Below are 20,663 nucleotides of genomic sequence, written 5' to 3' on the forward strand. Positions count from 1 at the left end.
GGGTTAATGATGGAAATTCTGTGAACTGGGAGAGACTTAAACTTTCTTAACTGTCTACCTTTTTAAAACAAAACTCTTTTTAAACTGTTTGCAGCCTGACAAACTGATGCATAATCTCAACAAAATCCTAATAGGCTATGTTTCTGACTACATGATATGGAAAATAGGGTGTTTTTTTTTCTAATTTCATAGACTGCTCTATTTCTTCTTTTAAAATTCCACTGCGCCCTGAACTAAATAAACCAAATAAAGAGCTTTAAACATCACAGATATTTTTCAGACATTTATTTTGACACGTTAATTAATAACAAAAACTCAACGAGGGTTTTCACTGAAGCAAGTCTCACAAATATATTACCACTCATCTTATTTACACTGATTTCTTTTGAGACATATAACTTTGACGGTCAACGTACATAAATACCATGCAATTAAAACATTTCTTTAAGAAATGAGCTACACCGACGTGTCTTCACATATCATCAAACATACAGACACTAAAGGCCTCAGCAGTGATGGTAAGAGAGTCTGAGGTGCTCGTTTCTTAAAGGAGCCGTGCTCAGCATGGCAGGAGGGCAGAACACCGGAGTCCTGGGATCCTGCAGGAGCGTCGGAACCATGAGGTGACCGTACCCAAGAGCGCTGCGAGGGCTCTGCTGTGGACTCGGGTTCTGTGGACAGTTGGGAGAGGGCTTGCTCATGATGCTGTCAATGCTGAAAGAGCACTTTGCCCGCGGGCCAGGCGGTTCTGGTGCGCAAACCTGCGCTCTGAAGTCTTTAGGCCCACTGCACTTCCTGTGACTGTTCAAAGTTTGTGGTAGTAGGTGATAGGAAGAGGGAGGCATCATGATGCCCTCCTGTAGAGGCATGTACCGGATAGGAGCAGCGGGCGGGGGGCTTACCTGGCCTTGTAAGCAATATGGTTGCCCGTACGGCCGGTAGCAGTTCAAGTTGGAATAAAACATAAGTCCGTCTTTGCCGAATTCGGGCTGGTTTCTCTTGAAGCGTTTCCTTCGCCGAAGGAAGCTGCCGTTGTCGAACATATCCTCTGAGGCAGGGTCCAGAGACCAGTAGTTACCTTTGCCCGGGTTCCCAGGCTCCCTCGGGATCTTAATGAAACAGTCGTTGAGAGACAGGTTGTGCCTGATGGAGTTCTGCCAAGCGGGGAACTTGTCTCTATAGTAGGGAAACTTGTTGCTGATGAAGTCACAGATGCCACTCAGCGTCAGCTTCTTCACCGGGCTCTGCAGGATGGCCATAGTGATGAGGGCAATGTAGGAGTAGGGAGGCTTTACCGAGCTGTTCTGAGCTTTCCTGGACGGCGGTGCGTCTGCGCAGAAACTGTTCTCGCTTTCCCCCGAGGAGTCTGGCTCTGAAGAGTCAAACTCAGCACCAGATTCTGCTGAGGAGCCGGGGTCCGTGGAGCACTCATTTCGATATAAACGCCCGTGGGTAGGCTCATCCTCGCCCACTATGTCAATCTCATCCTCTTCTAAGGGCAAAGCAGCGTGCTGTGAAGCCTCAAATTCACTGGAGAGAGTCATGGTCACACGCAGAATGTTAAAAAAACAAAAACGAGTAAAATCTCAACCGTGCCAAAGAGGCATTAATGGTTCGGTCTGCGTACAAACCAATAGACCCCTATTAATGCGTAAAAGCGCATCTACCGTCCGGTGTACTGTCTGTTTGTTGTGGTAAGGAGGGCTAAGGCTTTATATGCTGGGAGACTGCTGCCCTGCAGGCCAGTCCCATTAACCCTCTGGACCTATCAGAGTAGCCCCTCACCGCGGGGAGCAACACACAGCTGGGGGGCTTGGGGAGTCCTGAGGTGCGCACGACTATTCATGCAAAGAAAGCTCAATTTATAGATGGCAACCTGTTGTATTTTGGCCATTAAAGATATTTCAATAACCAAACGGCTCGAGAGGGTGCAACACAAAATAACATAAAATAAAATAAAGAAACAGCTCACATATATTTGTATTGAGACATTCCTTGATGAATAATGGCTCTACACATTAACAAAATCACTACGGTGTTATTTTGGCTCATCACTTGTTGCAGTCATGCAGCACACACAGTAAATACTTGGTTGGTGTGCACCCCATGGTATGTGAGCCTGGTGTACGCAGTGTTCTGTGTCTGACATGTACACATGCTACCAAAATAGATTTAAATAAGGTTAAAGTTAACTCTTGGTATTTTAATCATCTGATATGACAAATCGTACAGCAGCACAGTCGGATGTGGGATGTTGTTGGGAATTTTAACACCCCGCCTAGTGAGTGCTAAGAAACCAAGTGTTTCCCCCTCGGAACCCCCGCGGGTTCGTTTAGTTTGCCACCTCTGGATGCCTGCGGGTGGTGTGACCATGAAAATGGCCGTGGTAGGGCTTCCCGCAGCCAGCAAAGAAAAGAGGCAATAGTCGCCTTAACGAGGCCATCAGCATCAGAATCGAGTAGGAAACGACGCAGCTGAACGATGCGCTCTGGGCTACAGGGTTCAGCTCGGCTTTACGGCCGGGATGAATAAGCAGAGCCATCCTCAAAGCAAACCGGTCCACCAGCGGATATGTGCTAAAACCGTGCTGCTAAACTATTTCCATTGCAAATGACTAAGTTGGGAAAACTCCACCTATTTCCTCACCTTACTGGGCCTCCTGTGTGTGTGAGAGAGATGGCTCTCACATGATTGCACCATTAAAAGCCAAAGTAACAGAAAACTGAATGACTGTCAATCAGTATAAGCACTAACGTAATTAAAGCTGCAATTCAACATTTTGTCTTAAATGCAACACTAAGGTAAACTGTCAGTATTTTTGAAACAAAGCAAAATGGATGACAACAGATTAATTTAAAGAAAACCTACAGTATATATCTCCATCGGGAACAAGACGAATAGTTTTCAATTTAGGATCACACCTATTTACAGCTAATCACACATTTTAGGCTTTTTTTTTTTTAGAAAATTAGTTATAAAACATTACCTACAATATTTGAGTCATCTTGTGTGAAATCACAACCATGGCCTGCTGACTGGTTTCATAGCAATAAAAGCTTAGATGTTAATGCTCTTGGAGGCATTTTTCACACTTTGTCGAGTTTCATGGTGAACTTACCACTTCAACACAAAGGCACTTTGTGTCTGTTGTTATGTTAATAGTTAATAGCCGTTGTCAGCTAGAACTAGCCATTTTTACCAATTGCTTACCAATTTACCTTTTTTCTTTTTAGGTATATCAGAGCAGTCTTAGAATATGTTCAGAAATAAACTTTATTTTGAATAATTTAAAAATACAGGATGTGAAAAGCCAGAAACATAAGCAAACCTACTTGTTTACAAAGTCCACAGTCTTGTACCACACTACAGTATGTGCTTCACTTTGCAAGTTCCAATACTACTTGGGCTCCTAACCTTTAAAATTGCAGATTTTAAAAGGCCATCTATATATAAAACAAAAAAAACAATATATTGATTACATTTCTGGACTTTTGTTGCTTCTTTGTGTGTGCACACATTTTACAGGTCATGTTCAGTGTAAGTTCCCAGGGTGACACACAGCATTTAGCTCAGGCACTACAGCCACGTAAACACTCTTTTATATACAGTAGCTTTTAAAGCAGGTAGTGGCAGATTATCACAATTTAAAACTACTGTTTTGATTACTACAGTAACCTTGACCATCCTCTGACGTACCTCGTGTTCTTGTATGAAAGGAGTGAATGTCTGAAACACAGTCCCAGATTTATGGATGGCCAAAGCCACGCCTTTTGCTCCAGAATCATCCGTTTTCAAAGCAAAAAGGAGAGAAGTGTTTGTAGCTACTTTCTCTCTGCTCGTTCCAAAACCGTAGAGATGAACTGTTCCTGCAGAATGTTCTTGTCCAGGTTCCTACCTGCAGGACAGAGTAGAGAGAAATGGGAGCATTGACGCAGCACAGTCACACACGCAGACATAGATATTGTATGTGTTATGTATATTTTATGGGTGTCTGATTTCCTAACACTTTCCTAAATATTCCCAAGGAATTTCCCAGGAAAGAAAAATGTAATTTGGTACTATTTACAGATTAAAAGTTATGATACTGTTACGTTAGAGTTTAGTTAGTTGTGTCGAGTTTAGTTGATGTCCAGAGAATCTCCCATGAAATAAAAGCTTAATTGAAACCACAGAAAATATTCATTTGTTATTCATTTATTATTGGAAACATTACTCTCTATTTTGTTTAACTGTATGCTTGCATGTTGACACATTTCACATTTTTGCAGGTTCAGCTGACCTGCTGTGCACAGAGTAAAAGACTCAAATGAACAGTGTTTCTATTTTACAAGTAATGTGTACCAAATTGCATATTTTCCCGGAAAATTCCAGAGACATTCTTAGGAAATTGTGGACCCATTAAAAAAAAAAAAAAAAAGTGTTGGCCACACTATGACGTAGGTTTACCACATATAATTTATATAATCTATGCTAGAATTACAAAACTACTTATAACTGTGAATTTGTCAATAAAGGTTTTTGTACTACGTCTCCATGAAGTGAACATTAACACAAAGACTACGTTGTCAAAAAGAGCCATTTTGATCCATTTTATGCAATTCAATGCATTTGCTGCCTTCACAGTGGTGTGTAAGAATCGTGTAAAGATACACATGTGAAAGATGTGTGTGTGTCTTCACCTATAAAGACCAGTCGGTTGATCCGCGGGTTCTCCTCCCAAAGCTGTGGAGTCTCATTCAGGTCATACAGCTCGTGGACCCCCTGCAGCATCACTTGGTGGGCTTTACCTGCAAATGATACTATGCCCTAAAAACACACAAACAAGTCACAAGTCACGGGTGACCCATTAACCGACACTGAATGAAGCGTTTGGAACTGATTAATGCAGATAATATAGTGGCAGTTATGGATCACTGCGGCCACTGCGGTGACTATTGTTCTTTACTGTACCTTTGACCGAATGACAGTCATGGGTTGCCCTTCTTTGTTTTTGAACATCTTTTCCCATAGGAGATCCTGAAACAGTGGGAAATGGGTGTTTACAAAGGATTGTATTGTGTTAGAGCTAATTAGTAATGGCAACGGGTATACGAACTGGAGTGTACCTGGATGAAGACATTCAAGGCATCCTCAGAGAGATCTCCAGCCACTTCAAACGTCACAGTTAAAATACTCTGAGGATGACATTAAATATAATATGGATAATAGTGTTATCTATGAATACAACAAATAAGACATTTTGTGGTTTTGAAAAAATATTTGTCTTAAATTGTGGTTCTCAAGTTTCAACATTTTTCACTCACTAACAGAGTTAAATCACACTTTGCACAAAGGAAATGCATAAAAGGGCTTTTATGCAACAGTGAAAGAAGTGATCTGATATTTTACTTAAGTAAAAAATAGCACAGCGATCATAAAAATTTACTTTAAGTATCAAAAGTAAAAGTACCCATTAAGCAAAATGGCCCAATTCAAAGTATATATATTTATCATCTATATATCTATATCTATATATAGATATATATTTTTTTCCTCTGATCCATTTAACGTGTAAGCAGCATTTTAATGTTGTGAAGGGTAGTTTATAATAATGATCATGTGTTTTAGTACATTATTTTAATCCTCTGAAATGTAGTAGAAGTATATAGTAGCATAAAATGTAAAAAGTCAAAGTACAAGTACCTCGAATTGTACTTAAGTACAATACTTGGATAAATATAGCTTTAATGTTTTGAGATGTATATTTTCCCGGTTGTTATGGACTTACAGTTCACCAATGTGAACATTTAATACATTTTAAAATATATTTTCAGTTCACTGAAACCTGCAGTCATTATGAACATTAAACAAAAGAATGTTTTTACGCCCCGCCTGATGACTTTGTCAAGGACCGTGTCAAAAACCACAACTCCACTTGGCACCTCTATCTGTCTAAATCCCCCTTTTCTCTCTGACACACACACACACACACACACACACACACACACACACACACACACACACACACACACACACACACACACACACACACACACACACACACACACACACACACACACACACACACACACACACACACACACACACACACACACACACACACACACACACCCTTACAGCATTGAAAGGGCACTTTGTAGATATTTGGGGGTTTTGTGTTGGAGTGTTAAGGTTACACACTTCCTTGTCATTTGGTATAACAACAGAAAAACAGCATTCTCATTTACATGAAAAGAGCAACATGGGGAAGAGGAGGGGGGGGGAGAAAGGGGGATGGTCTGAGGGACGGTTGAGCTTCATGCGGGAAAGGGAACTTGGAGAAAACAGACAACAATGCCGTTATTTACCCACACAAACAACCCTCATCTCTCCTCATCCTGTGATAAAGGTCCACAGGTACAAAGCACAAGATGAGGCCTAATTGCTGTGAGGAATCATTTGGTCTAAAGCCTGATGAAAACACCAAGACAAATGGTATGAAACTAATAATTATTTTCTTCATCTTCATTGAAAAGAACTGGACTTAATTGATGTTTGGATATCGGTGATACACCGTTTCTTTTCTTATAAAATGATAGGTTTCCCATTCATATTTGACATTTAACAGCTAATGAAACAATGACACATGGTCTGTATACTACATTTTATGACATCTGGATTCAGTTCAAACAACTGTAAAACTGTAACACGTAGCCAAGACTCTAGCCAGTCTAGCCAACACAGTGTGCCCAGTCTACTGAATGTCTATGATGCTGATATGTATGACCGAGAATGGGTCGATTTACAGTGTGACAAGAAAACATCAAAAGCCTCAAGTCGATCCCAACACAAAAACCAGAGCAGGGAGGGAGTTTTCATGACAGTGTTACAGCCTGGGGGGGAATGCAAGCCTCAGGAGCATGCATCCCCTTTATCTTATAGGAAATGATGTGTTGGAATAAATTAGCAAACAAAACAAGGAAAACTATAAGAGATGCATGGAGAAGTTAAGTATCGGCAGTTGATAAATAAAAGAATGATTGAGGCAGAGTTCAGAGCATACAAACAATACCTTGTCAAGATGTGGTCTTGTATCTTTCACAAGTTGGAGCTTCTCTGCTAGACTTTTTAAGAGGAGAGACATGATTAAACATCATAATCATAACATATTTTTTCAGTTTCATCCAACATGATAGTGTGTGTGTCATAATGGACGGACCAGAGCTAAAACTTGGGATCTTAAATCATTTTTTATAATTTCTGAAGCTGCATTTACACCCTGTGTCAATAAAAAGGTTGCCATAATAATGGCATCATTATTTAAAAAAAATGTAAATACTGCCTGGTGACATTTTAATTTTAAAATGTTGATGTTATGCGAGTTATTGTTTTGGATTGGTCCAAGTTATTTGTATGGTTTTAGAGAACTCTTGGGTTGTTTAAAGTGGCTATTTGTAACTTTCAGTTTGTGTTGCTTCTAGCGGCCACTTTGGACAAACACGGTAGTGTTTTTACGACATCTGTTGTCGTAAAGATCTTTTCTTTACGGTGCTGTATTACCGAGTTAGCGTTACCAGGAGGTCATATAGTTGCGATGAATGTTTTGCTCCGAAAATCATTCATTTACAATAAGAACATTTCATGAAACCCAAAGATGCTTTACACAAGTACAGGGGGACAAGGGAAAAGAAAATAGTAGGTCAACACAAGCACGCACTGAAAATAAATAAAACCGGACACTAAATGGGGTGTAGTTTAACGTAGGCTACTAATGTACAACCACATCGCGCATTGTAAAGTTATTTTATGAATGGAATAGACATATTACATACCTGAGGGCCAATTCGGGGTGGGATTTGAATCATTTACAATCCCGTAATTGTCTCCATCTTTTGAAAACCCGACCGTTGTTACTTTCCCTTTTAGCTTTTAGTTGTTCGTTCGTTTAATTTCCTTTTTTTTTTCTGTGATGGCCCTGCCCCAGTATCGGCCATTACTACAACAGATACCTTCGCAAATAAAATTAAAATACAATTAGGCCTATATAAAGTAATCTCCTGCTACATTTTACCTGGCTGGATACGGAGGCTTTTTTCCGGTGTTACACCGAAATATGTGACCCTTCGGAATGTGTTACTGCAAAGTCTGCCTGCCGGAAATCATTTTGTAACTTGGTGGACCCGGGCAAAGGCATTAATAAAAACTATGTAAAAATAGCGTTCTTTTCACTGTAAGTCTCGTTTGCTGTTACAGGTCATTTATGATCATCAGATGGAAAATTACACAGTTTCAGAAAAATAAAAACGGCTGTGGTTCCACCATTTCTGCTATATAACCTAATGCCAATATTTTTGGACATTCTTCTAATCTTTGCCCTTTTTCTTGTAATTTGCTGGATAATTTTACTTCTTCAGGACTCTAAACCATGAAACAAAGAGGAAACTTTTTATTTTGATGTTAAACATGAAGGTTGTATCCAACCAGTAATGAGGGCTCGCAACTAGATATTTCTTTATTTTTAGGGCTCACAAGCTAAAAGTAGGGAACCACTGTTTTAAGCTGCCATTGGAGTTGTTTCTGGGATAAATATATATTTTTGTATAATTGAACTGCAACTAATTTTTAGTGCTGTCTATCATGAAAAACTGATTTTAATGTCACAGAAGCTTTCCTGGTTAAATAAAGGTTACATTAAACGACCATCTGAAGGGGCGACCTCTACCTCACCCAGTAGAGTGTGCGCCTCATGAAGGCTGAGTCCTTTATAGAGGCAAGGGTTCGAATCCGACCGGCGGCTCTTTCCTGCGTGTCATCCCCTCTCTCTCTCCTGTCTATCCACGGTCATATCTAATAAAGGGAAAAGCCCCAAAAATAATCTTAAAAAGATTACCATCTGAAGTCAAGAGATTTACTCCCACTCTCTCTCTCTCCTCTATGTTCTCTCTCTCTCTCTCTCTCTCTCTCTCTCCTCTATGTTCTCTCTCTCTCTCCTCTATGTTCTCTCTCTCTCTCTCCTCTATGTTCTCTCTCTCTCTCTCTCTCCTCTATGTTCTTTCTTTTCTTTGCTGGTCTACACAGTCTTTGTGTTCGGTCTCTCAGTATAATACACTGCATGCTGTATCAGTGCTTAATGACACAACTCTGAAGCGACTTGTAAAAACTTTAGGAATGGCAATTAAATCCTACAAAACACCGACCACCACCCCCAAACAAACTATACAGCCCTTGTTGTCCTCATCAGACCTCCTCGACCTCCCCCTTCTCCCTGACCTCACAAGGAGGCTAAATGTTGTGTCCAGCAGCTTGAGCCATGCGTGCTGTTAGTACCACACAGGTGGAGCGGCGGGGGGCCGCTTCAAACAGCCAGCGTGGGATCGAGGGGAGGAGGGGCATGGACTCTCAAAGGCAGGGGGAAAGGAGCTATCTGTGGGGACAAGGGGGACTCCTCGGGAGCCAGTGGACACACACAGCTCTAATCCTCCGCAGCTGGTCTCAGAGACACTGACCAAGGGCATGTAAGAGAGCTTTAACACCGCGGCCCGTTTCATTCACATGAAAGGATGAACACTGACTCAATTCATGAGAATGACATTCTACAGGGGATACAATATGATGACCACCCTGCGGTGTAACAGGGGGACGCTCAATAAAAGAGTTTGTTAATTAGAGAGAAACATGATGAGCAACAGTATCAAAGACTGCTGGGTACACAGTTCAGACAGACTAGCAACAAAGGCCATCACCGCAGTCAAAATGAGTTCCTGATTTTTAACTGCAAGTTTTGAAATGGAACAGGATGGGTATTCCACATATTATCAGCGGGCACATTGGTATCAGCGTATACAGAATGTCAACCGATAAGTAACAAGACATTGCTGCGTATGCCAAAGATATGTTCGAGGTCATTTAAAAACAGTGTTGCCATTAAATATTTTGTCCACTAGAGAGCAAGTTTATTTTTCAGCGGTGAAATGTCCTGCTCAGTTAATATTTTTCATGTTTCTTCTAGTCACAAATTTCAAATGTTAAATACAGCATCCCTGCTGGAGCTGCTCCCCCCGCGACCCGACACCAGATAAGCGGACGAAGATGGATGGATGGATGGAAATGCATTATATCATTAAATATTTAAAAAATAAATTAAAAAAAGACTATTAGGTGTTACAATCTATGTAAAACATTTGAAATTCCCAAATATCGATATGTGTATCCGCCTCAAACAAACTATAAGGGATGTCTGAAGTTTTTTTCTTTAGCCTGTTTGCTTCCTCTTTTTCCGCAGAGTGGCCCATACTGTCTTTGACTACTTTTGACTATACTGCTTTCTTAAAGAAATATGTTGTAATTTGTGATATGTAATTCAGAAACAGTGTCACCATTACATCATTTGTCTGTCAGAGAGCATGAGCACGTTTTCTGTAAAATGTCTCACTCAGTACTTATCTTGGTCACAACTAAATTTCAGGGATCCTCAAAAATGTCAGCTGATAGATCTTTTATTTATTTATTTTTTTTAAAGACTCAAATATCAATATTGGTATTAGGCTTAAAAATGCAGTATTTGTTTTTTAAAATGTAAGTTTCTTGGCTGTTACATATATAATTCCTTTCTGAATAAGACATTTTGTCTACATGAAACTTAAATGGGACAAAACCAACTCACTTTGCTCCATCCTTACTGTCAAAGGAATGCAGATCCAGCACTTCAGAGAGATCCACCCTGTGGGAGAAGATCGCTGATTATAAGTTGGCTAAAACTAACATTGAGGGTAACCGAGTGAACTGGCTCAAGCAAAAAGTTGTGGCAATGTTTTTCCGATTAACCCCTCACTGCACGGTGTCTTTCATCTGTTCACCCTGGTCTAAACTCTGTGGGGGGGCAAAGCAGATCCAAAACACACCCAAACCTTTGATTCACACTGCTTGTGTTAGCCAGATGCTACCTGGGTCCGATAACACGCAACATGCCAACACAGAGGGCACATATACACACATATTTGCACGCACGCACATAAGCAACCATGTCGGCTTAAAGACCCAGGGTCAAAGAGTAAAGACTTGTGGGTAACTGGACACCATTGAGGGTTTGGTGTTTATTCAGGGTGCAGCAGTTTGTGTATGTGCGTTGTGGGTTTCTCTTGAGCAATGTCACGCCTGAACGACTTCATCTTTGATATAAAGATCTGAGCAGGAGCAGCACGTGGAGTTCATCAGCACACCAAACAAAGCAGGGAACCTGGTACAAAGCTACATACACAACAACAAAAAAGATCTCTTTTTGTTCAGAAAAAAGCTTACCTTGACCTCTGGCTTTCTAGAATCTTGACAAGACCATTTACAGACCTGAAGTGAGAGGAAAAAAGTTGAATACATTGGACCTTGTTTCTTCTACCCTATCCCCCTAAATCATTGTTGTTGTTTTTTTGACAAGTTAAAGGAGACCAATGTACTGCTGTCCCAAAGTTACACATAAGCAGCTCAAAAATAAGATAACATAGATTTAAAAAAAAAAGCTGAATACTTCTAGTTAAAGGGAGATGATGAGCAGTAAAAGTGTGAAGCTGACCTGACCGCCTCTCGTATTTGAGCGAGTTCCTCCTCATTCACCAGGTCTGTCTTGTTGATTATGGTCAGGTCAGCGACGGCAATCTGCCTAAAAAGACATTAAATATAACATTATGTTTATATGTCAGGTGACACAATTTGGACAAAACCAACAACAGGGACAGGAATTTTTACCCAGAATCACATGTTTGTTTTTTGGTCTAAAAACATTGAACCAGGACGTCATCGCCTGGTTCATACTTGTAACGAGGTGTAGTGTAGTTTATGGGTTTTCATGGGTGGCAGTGAGCGGTACGTGCCAATCTCAAATGGGAACTGGGCAGTTTAGTTTAGAGGTGAAAACACAAACAAAGACCAAGAATGCAAAGGGTCATGCAACTGGTCTTTTATTCATCAGTGTATTTGTTCAACAACAACACCACACAGCTGCTGGAAGAGACAAACAGAGAGGCGCCCAGGGAGGGAGACAGATAGGTGGGTGGCAAGAGTACGGTCAACAGCACGTTATGAGACAAAGTGTGGTGGGTATTCCGAGCGGTGTGTTTAGTCTTAAAGGAATATTTCAGTATTTTGGGAAAAGCGCTTCTTGCCGATGCTCATGTCTCTACAGTACATAAAAAGCTACAACCAGCAGCTGGTTATCTTAGCTTAGCACAAAGACTGGAAACGGGGGGGAAACAGCTAGCCTGGCTTTGTCCAAAAGGTAACAAAACCCACCTACCAGCACCTGTAAAGACCAATAATTAACATGGTTTATCTTGTTTGTTTAATCCATAAAAATGTTAGTGTTTTTTATGTAAGAAAATACGAATAGGTGCATTTCCCAAACATTTTCTTTTTTAAACCATCAGCAAACATACCTGGCTGCTTCATTGACGAGTCCATCTGCTTTTTCCTCTGTAAGTTGCTGCATAAAGAAAATATAACTTACACAAGCAACCAAAAAATGAAAGCTGACCCTATAGATTTCCAACTTAAAACAAATTCTTGAAAAAAATAGAAATATCTGCGACACTGCCACAGCCAAAAACAAAATGTGACAGATAAATTGGTAAAAGAAAGGCCTGTCTATCATCTAAGTGACTTTCTCAACACATGAATCCACAAGAGATCGCTTTTCATTTTCTGCTTGCGTCTTGTGCTTGCACCTGGGATGCAGGCAGTGCTTTCCAAAACAGTTTAATATGTAATAACAGACAGAGTAGGAGGTGTTAATCTGGATCATGACCCCTGAGTGTCAATCTGACATTCATCTGTCACTGTGTGCATCACTCCCGCTTCATTTCTGAAGGAATGAATGACAAAAATGTATTAAAGAGACAAAGGCCTTTCAGAGGGTGTGAGGCCAATACAAGGGCCTAAGTCAACTTGAAACCCCTCAGACAGATGGATATTTTATGGGACAGATGAGGGGAAATGCAGGTGAATGAATGTGACAGTCCTATTACAATGGGCACATCTCTGAAATCAATTACTCTTTTTCGCTCTCAGTTATCCTGTCCTTCCTTCTGTCATTATTTCCTTCATCTTGCTTCTCTCCAATGAGAAGACAGAGCAGCACCTATAGGCCACAAAATGTGTCACCTCACTGAGTATGACACCTTCAAATTAGAGCCCATTATCTAGGTGTCACTTGTCCTGTTCCTTTTATATACCACAGGGAGGGCAGGATGTGTGTGTGTGTGTGTTACTATGCACTAAGGGTTTACGAACAATCTCACAAGTTTAACAGCTTATTTTGGATTTAAAGTCACTATAAGCACAATGCATTTAACTTGATGCGCAGGTGCAAATACTGCTGATGTTTAAATGTTTGGCAACAAGATCATCAGAGCTGCAACTTATTATTATTTTAAATACTAAATACGTTTTTGATTAATGGATTAATCAAGGAGTTTATAAAAAGTCAAAGAATTACAAAAAATGCATATCAGAATGTACCACAGTCTAAAGCAACAACTTAAAGTGCTTGTTATGTCTGGCTAAACTTAAATATATTTAATTTACGGACATATTAGAAGCTTTAAAAAAAGGAAAAAAGTGGTAAAATTAAAATAAGAAGCTTCTTAAATATCTTCTTAGTACATACCTGCAGTCCATACTTGGCGTCAATGACTGTGACGATGCCTAAGATGGACAAAGTAAAAAAAAAAGGTGATCAGTGAATCAAATGTAGTGCTACAACTCGTGAACAATCTTTACTGAATTGCCTTTTGGTAAATAGTTTTGTCCGTTTGTCTAAACCACTTTCTCTCTGAGTTACTTGATGTCCACTTTTTGTCTGCTAGCCTGTCACAACAGAGCGGACAGCTGAGAATTTAGTGTGAGGAGCGAGACACCGTTCATGCAAGCACACACAAAGACCAGTAAAACAGATACACAAACAAGAAAATGTCACCCAAGTCAGAAAAAAATGTCTCTTCAAAATTAGACTATAGTTGGAGCTGTTACAGCCTCAAATAAAAAAATATTTTATTGTAGCATTTTTATCAAAAGCACCATCCCTGCTGGTTTAGAAAAAGAATTGGCCCAATGCTGTCTGACTAATAACATTTTGAGTAGTAGACATTTTTCCTCTTAAGTAAAACCAGTCAGACTCAGACCAGTGATGTCTGAGAAGTTATGTTTGACGCGCTAGACACATTAAGCCCAAAGAGTATTCCTACCACCAATTCAATTGCAAGATGGAAAAAGACACAAATATCTTACCATCCAAATAAATATCACTGCCGAGCTCTGCATCGACCCAGAACATGGAGGCCACGGCTCCTGCCAGGGGATATGAACAAGTATGTTAGATTGTAAATTAAAGTCATACACACATACAAATACAAAGTTTTCAACATGTCAGATAGGAAATGTTGAAGTAAACAGATGCTATTTTTTTTGTTTTTGTCTTTTTTTTCCCCATAAATGTGCTCATATTTTTCCATAAGGCCTTCAACATAACAGAGAAATCCAAGCATAAAAATGCAGTCCCCTGGCATGTTAAATAGGTATTACTGTAAAGTTTGATGATGTAAAATGTTTTACAGCTGTTGGAAATCTACAAGTAACATGCTTTTTTTATTGAAATAGCTAACTATGTTATATTGCTAATTCAAACTGTATATCAATTAATTAAGAATGCAAGCAATTATTATTTTCATTATTTATTAATTAATTAAAAAGTCTTCAATTTATAATTTTTCATTTTGTCAATGTCAAATGCATCATGCATGCCCATCACAATTTCCCTATGTGCAAGGTGCCATCTTCAAATTACTTAAAACCCATGGATGTTCAATTTACAATAATATAAAACAGAAAAAAGCAGCAAATTTGCACATTTGAGAAGCTGAAATCAGCATATTTTTTTTATTTTTTGTCACTTAATAAGTGACAGAGGATTAATGTCGCTAATTTAATCATTTCCACATAAAATAAATTAACTTTCTTCAGTGACATCCACATCTTATGTTTCTGTTTAAAAGTCTGCATTGCGTTATTTATAGAATCCCTGCGTGCATTCTTTTCTGTCTGAGCTCTGTGGAGCAGATAAAACCAATATCAGAAGCTTTCAATTGTTTATCTCCTGCTGGTACATTTGGCTTGTTTCTATTTTCCTGTGAACGTGGTTATTATAAGACCCTATGTTACCATGAAAGCCACAGCTTGTTCACATAATGCACTTTTGTCAAACTGCCAAGCGAGAATAAGAAAGCATTGTAAATATTTGATGGACGCGTAATGAAAACACTGTTTTTGAGTGGCATGTTTCACATAACTCATCCAACCTCTTCCTGAATGGAAAAGGAGAATCCCCCCGGGAGCCTTTACGATTGACAGCACTGCCAGGGCCAATGACAGACCTGTCCTAGTCAATAACAAGGCTGTCTCAGCCAATGACATGGCAGAGGAGTTAGGACAGTCCCGGTCTGAGCGTGCTCTGTTGCTCCTGTCTGTGAAGCCATGTGGCGTGTGTCTGCACATGCCGCTACCTCCTGACACCTGTCACTTAGCGACACACCCCGATTGTCACAGCACTCCCCTGTAATGGTCTAACATTGGTTTTCTGATTTAAAGCTGAGAGCTGAACGGACAGCTACGTTTTTTTGGATGCCCTTATGAAAATTGGCTTTTTGGACGCTCCTGTCACCGCAACACTAGTCTGGTCCTCAGAATTAGAAAATGTTTCACTTCTGCTGTAGGCTTAGAAAGAAATCTGCGGGGGTTTAACCGTAATGAAGATACATAAAGAGAAAAAGGTATTGCTTGATCCATTGGTCATCCATACATATTATGCCAGGAATGTCTTTCTGAGATACATAAAAAGACAAAATAGTCTATAAGCAGAGAGTCTTAAGTAAAAAATGAATGTACTCATATACAGTAGAGTGCATAAGTTAACTCATACACATCTTTTCATACAAATCATGTAAACTAATTCAATTCGATTTACATTATTCACTACTCTGTATCAACACTGCTATCCAGTGAGTCCTGGGTACATTCATTAAAAACAAAACACAGAATATACTAATTTCCATATGTCAGACTTGAACACCTGTAGACTAGTTTGTTCCCTTGTAGACTTGTCTGATTCCAAATAGTGTCACAATAATACTGAAGGCTGCTCTTGAATGTAGCATTTTTGGCTGCATGATTTTCAGTGAGATACTGTATGGATCCCACCTCTCAGAAGTCTTTATTGCTGATCTTGTGTGATCATGAGGGGCAGTGGTGGGGCCAAGATGATGCCTTCAAAGAGGCCTGTAAGGTATGGGTTGGCAATGTGATTCAAGGACTTCAGTAGTTATTTTATTTATGTCCACTATGCTGTCAATACCAGCCATTTGCAGAAGTTGGTCAGTCTCTATGTGGAATATGGCCTGTCATGAGAAGTTAATCAGTTGTTGAATCTGGTGTGACTCTGTTTTATGACTCTGCAGTGGTATTGGTATCTTATAGAAGAAACATAATCATTGCGTTTCTTTGCATAAAATAGATGTTGCTGTTTGCCAGCTGACTGTCAAATGTCTGTCTGTCTGTCTGTCTGTCTGTCTGTCTGTCTGTCTGTCTGTCTGTCTGTCTGTCTGTCTGTAGCCCACACACAACACACCTCCTACTGAAACAGCTGGTCATCTGGAAACATCAGGCATATAACTGTCTACACGCTCCCCAGGCCAGAGCTTGAAAAAACAGCAGCCTACTTAACAATCAATTACAGGTTAATATGATAACAATAAAACGTGTGGTACCTGGATCAGCTAGTCCAGTGGTTTCTAGCAGGATGTAGTCAAACTTTCCTTTCTTCTCCATCAAGTTCTCGATGGCTTTAAGACCATTGTCCCTGATAAATTAAGGAACAATTATTAAAAATGGCAAATGCAGAACGCAAAATGTCAACACATACGTTGTGTCTACAGGTACATAGTACAATGTTAAAACGTACGTTTATGTATAAAGTAACAAAAAATTGCCGGTGCAACACAGATGTCTTCTTACTTGATAGAAACTATCAAGACACCGGCAATTTTTGACTCAGTCACTGTTATGCACCTTAAGAAATAAAACTATCAAGTAAGAAGACATCTGTGTTGCACCGGCAATGTTTTGTTACTTTACACTGTTTTGTCCTGCCTTGGTTGCACCGGATTGTTATGGTCTGCAGAAGTGCAGAGAACTCTCTCTTTTTTACGTTTATATATACTGAAAAAGACAAAGCAACAAGTTGAACCTTTAATTTCTGTTTTAATTAACACTCCAAAAACTAATGGACTTTAGTTACTTTACATACTTGACAGAGCAGCAGAGGCAGCCATTTCTCAGCTCCAGCCACTCCTCATACAGCTCTCCTGCCTGGCTCACTGCTAGGGACTTCTCAAGGGCACTGCCTGCAAGTGGAGGATAAAGAAGGAAGAGAAATCAGAATAAGATTAGCTGATAAATTTCTACCAAAAATACTGTATTGCTGTATATTTGCAATATGAATAAAGATGTCAACATAATATATATAGCCTAGAAATCTAGACTCCCCCTAGTGGCAGCAAATTTATTTGGCAGCCAGGGGGGGTCAAGGTAGCCTCGTGAGACCGTCCTGATCTCGCGAGCTCCAGTTTTCCCCTCGCAGATCAGTCTGGCATCTTGAGGCAGAGAAAATTTTGAGTCGTTAGCCAAACGACCGGGCCAATCAGCGTTGGTTTTGAGGTGGGTTAGGTGGTGATAGACAGATGGTTTATCCAATCAGCTAACCAGTATTTTCAGACAGCGGTAGCCCTAATTCTGTCCCTAATTCTGTTAGCCGCTCGCTAATGCTTTTTTTCTCTTGGATCCTTCTTTTGGAATATGGTCCGGGAACCTGAAATGGTGCCTTTTATTCCTAAATTCTCGTTACACAAACGGCAAATCTCCTCTACCGAAATGTTGCTTGCATGCTGAGCTAACGAGCTATGCTTTGCCTGCAGCAGCAGGGGCGGGCTTGTGGTTGTATTTTCATACGCTTCGTGGATCTGATTGGTTGATTTGGCCCGTCTATCACCAACATAGGTGATAAACAGATGGTTCATCCAATCAGCTAACCAGTATTTCCGCCCCTTCCCAAAAGTTCTCCAACGGAAAGTTCCCAGATGGATATGCCGAGCAAATGCGAAGCAATCCATCTGGCGGAGTCAGGTTAGGGTCTAGGCCCTCTCCGTTGACTTTCAAGCTGCAAAAACCAAATTTTGGTCAGGCCAATCACTTTGTGTATAGAGTCGGTGGGCGGGGCTTATGGCTGCTGCTGCTGTTGCTGGGAACAGCGGACTTCTGGAAGACTTGGAGTTAAGCTTTTCTTTGATAAAAGAACAAAGAACGGCACAGAAATCATTCTTAAAAAAGGAAGATGTGTTCGGAGTTTTACCGACCGGATACGGCAAAAGTTTAATCTATCAACTAGCTCCGCTACCTTCTTCGTTGTTCTGCCTGGTTGTAGCGCTATCCTATTACGTGCAGAGGGAATTTGAAAGACAACCGTTTATCCCGCCCCTCGGATCAAGCTCTGTCAATGGTGAGTTCCTTGCTTTTTTTATATATATATATATATATATATATATATATATATATATATATATATATATATATATATATATATATATATATATATCCTATTACGTGCATATATATATATATGCATATATATACATATACATACATACATACATACATACATACATACATATATATATATATATATATATATATATATATATATATATATATATATATATGAGTGGACCACTTCAACAAATTCTAACACAAACCAGCCTATGCATAATTCAACATTAATGTAAACTGTAAAAAAAAAGGATGTACATTTCAAATAATCAATAAGTCCAATGCAAATATGACATCTGCTGTAGCAGAACTTGTAGAAAAACTCTGGATGCATAGTAAACAACACATATCTATGAGCTTCAGTTTTAGGCAAAGTTGCTACTATGCTGCTCTCTTGTGGAAAGCTGAGGAAACCACACAACAATCAGCCTGGTATCTAGGTTATAATGCATAGCTTGGAGCATCTTTCTTTGGCCTGAACAAAACCAGTTGAAACTACTAGGCCTACTAATTTTGATTTCTCTGAAGGACATTGTATTAGTTTACCCTCTCCAAATTCATTGAGTATGACAGCAATCCGCTTTTGGTGTTGTTCTGTTAAGATATAGTTCAGCAGTGTAGTCTTTCCAGCACCTATAAAGAAACAAACACATGATGAGGAAGTATAAAGCAAATTGATCATTAGGTGAACAATACCTTGGTCCTGGACCAGAGCAGCTTTTGGGTCTGATGAGGATGGACAGACAAGTGTCTAGACTATAATCTCCTTCATAAGCTCATTAAAGCTGTGAGTAATACATAGTCTCTCACCGAGGTAGCCTGTGATGATGGTGACAGGTATCTGCTCTCCAGGAGGACCAGGCGGGGTGTCGATGGGCACCAACTCTGGGCAGTCATCTTCCTCCTCCATCACCATGCCATCCATACTAGAAATGTCAACAGGGCCACAAGCTGGATCTGATATATCAGTACAGAAACAGGCATCAATGTATGAGTGGAATTACACAAAAATTATAGTATAACAAATGTATTATCCAGGTTCCAAAATTAGCACCATCTACCTGCCAAATGCTGGTAGAATAGGCAAGTGGCTGGTAGATTTGCTTCACTCACCAGCCAAAAAATGGCAATCTGTGTCTGGTAAAATTTGGCTGGGGCCCATATCACATAGTTTACTGTGATATTTAGTCGGACTAAAATTAGGAATAATTTGTCATTCCTCAACATGTTTGTAAATATTCAGCAAGTAAACAAAAAGCCCAGAAAATGTAAATGAATAGCATCACCTCTCTCGCCACAGTAACAGTTGGTGAAAGTGTGTAACGTTATTCACAGAATGAGCACAGCCAACATAGAGCTCATCCAAATAACGTGACCTGATCAAAGCACCACGTCAGCAAAACATACAGACTTTCCTTTATTTACAATGGCTATGAACAACTTACCTAACTGATGCTCTTTTAAGATGCAGATATTCAAAGTTTTCACCAAAAATGCTCGCCTCTACCATTGACATATGCCTCTACTGTGCTGTTGGTTTTGACAGCGTGCGACACTGTATAGACTCCGTTCAAATCCTGACACGGCAACAATGGTTCCACTGTTGTTCCCAGTAGTCGGGACGCAAAGTCTGCATGACCGGAAAAATATTATAAATAATATTAGAATTAACCATGGATGTGTAATAGAAGTTAACGGACGAAGGAATGATAAAACAGCATTAGCTTGACAATAAACACACACACATCTAGTTTCTCTTCCCCGCAAGTGCAGTTTCTCAGAGCAGACTAATCCCGGTATGATTACAAGTATCAACCACCAGAGGGCGACATAAACCAGTGAATGACAGAGATGGTCAGAAGAGGAATGTAGGCTACTAGAAAAACTTTAAATCAACAAAAAATATAATTATTCTGCAATGCTTTTAAGATTCTGGATATTATAGTCATATTATTATGTTACAGTTTTTTAAAGCACAAAGAGTTCATTTGGACCACTCTCTAACAATAATAAAGCAAAGACACACACAAAACACAATAATTATA

The 20,663-nt window shown here is 39.8% G+C and overlaps 2 protein-coding genes across 4 annotated transcripts; both read right to left on the bottom strand.

Annotated features, from left to right (window-relative positions):
- Positions 1-394: 394 nt before the first annotated feature.
- foxd5 (forkhead box D5) lies at positions 395-1,765 on the bottom strand. Its single transcript, XM_028578751.1, has one exon. It carries the CDS (start codon positions 1,542-1,544, stop codon positions 507-509), a length of 1,038 nt encoding a protein of 345 aa, XP_028434552.1. The 5' UTR covers positions 1,545-1,765; the 3' UTR covers positions 395-506.
- Positions 1,766-3,255: 1,490 nt separating this feature from the next.
- Positions 3,256-20,380, bottom strand: cbwd (COBW domain containing). Of its 3 annotated transcripts, XM_028578749.1 has the most exons (17): positions 20,364-20,380; positions 20,064-20,248; positions 19,429-19,544; positions 19,165-19,251; positions 17,324-17,420; positions 16,785-16,876; positions 14,254-14,313; positions 13,634-13,671; positions 12,405-12,451; positions 11,546-11,632; positions 11,278-11,322; positions 10,643-10,699; positions 7,052-7,103; positions 5,106-5,174; positions 4,951-5,016; positions 4,680-4,806; positions 3,256-3,895 (listed from the first exon to the last, which is right to left on the bottom strand). In XM_028578749.1, the coding sequence occupies exons 2-17, from the start codon at positions 20,132-20,134 to the stop codon at positions 3,822-3,824; spliced, it is 1,185 nt and encodes a 394-aa protein (XP_028434550.1). In that variant the 5' UTR covers positions 20,135-20,248; positions 20,364-20,380; the 3' UTR covers positions 3,256-3,821. The 3 variants fall into 3 exon arrangements, with proteins under 3 accessions (XP_028434550.1, XP_028434549.1, XP_028434551.1); XM_028578748.1 differs by lacking the exon at positions 20,364-20,380 and having other exon boundaries at positions 20,064-20,357; XM_028578750.1 differs by lacking the exon at positions 20,364-20,380 and having other exon boundaries at positions 19,429-19,575; positions 20,064-20,352.
- Positions 20,381-20,663: the final 283 nt, after the last annotated feature.

The sequence above is a fragment of the Perca flavescens genome, chromosome 5 (assembly GCF_004354835.1).
Source record: "Perca flavescens isolate YP-PL-M2 chromosome 5, PFLA_1.0, whole genome shotgun sequence".
Taxonomy (NCBI): domain Eukaryota; kingdom Metazoa; phylum Chordata; class Actinopteri; order Perciformes; family Percidae; genus Perca; species Perca flavescens.

What these genes read in the sequence shown, in the direction of transcription:
- cbwd (XM_028578749.1), bottom strand. Translation starts at nt 20,134, where the DNA reads ATGTCAATGGTAGAGGCGAGCATTTTTGGTGAAAACTTTGAATATCTG. An exon ending in ACGCCAAGTATGGACTGCAG is followed by an intron (nt 12,452 to 13,633) that starts GTATGTACTAAG and finishes TTCTTTATGCAG; the next exon opens with CAACTTACAGAGGAAAAAGC. An exon ending in CAACCGACTGGTCTTTATAG is followed by an intron (nt 3,896 to 4,679) that starts GTGAAGACACAC and finishes TCTGTCCTGCAG; the next exon opens with GTAGGAACCTGGACAAGAAC.
- foxd5 (XM_028578751.1), bottom strand. Translation starts at nt 1,544, where the DNA reads ATGACTCTCTCCAGTGAATTTGAGGCTTCACAGCACGCTGCTTTGCCC.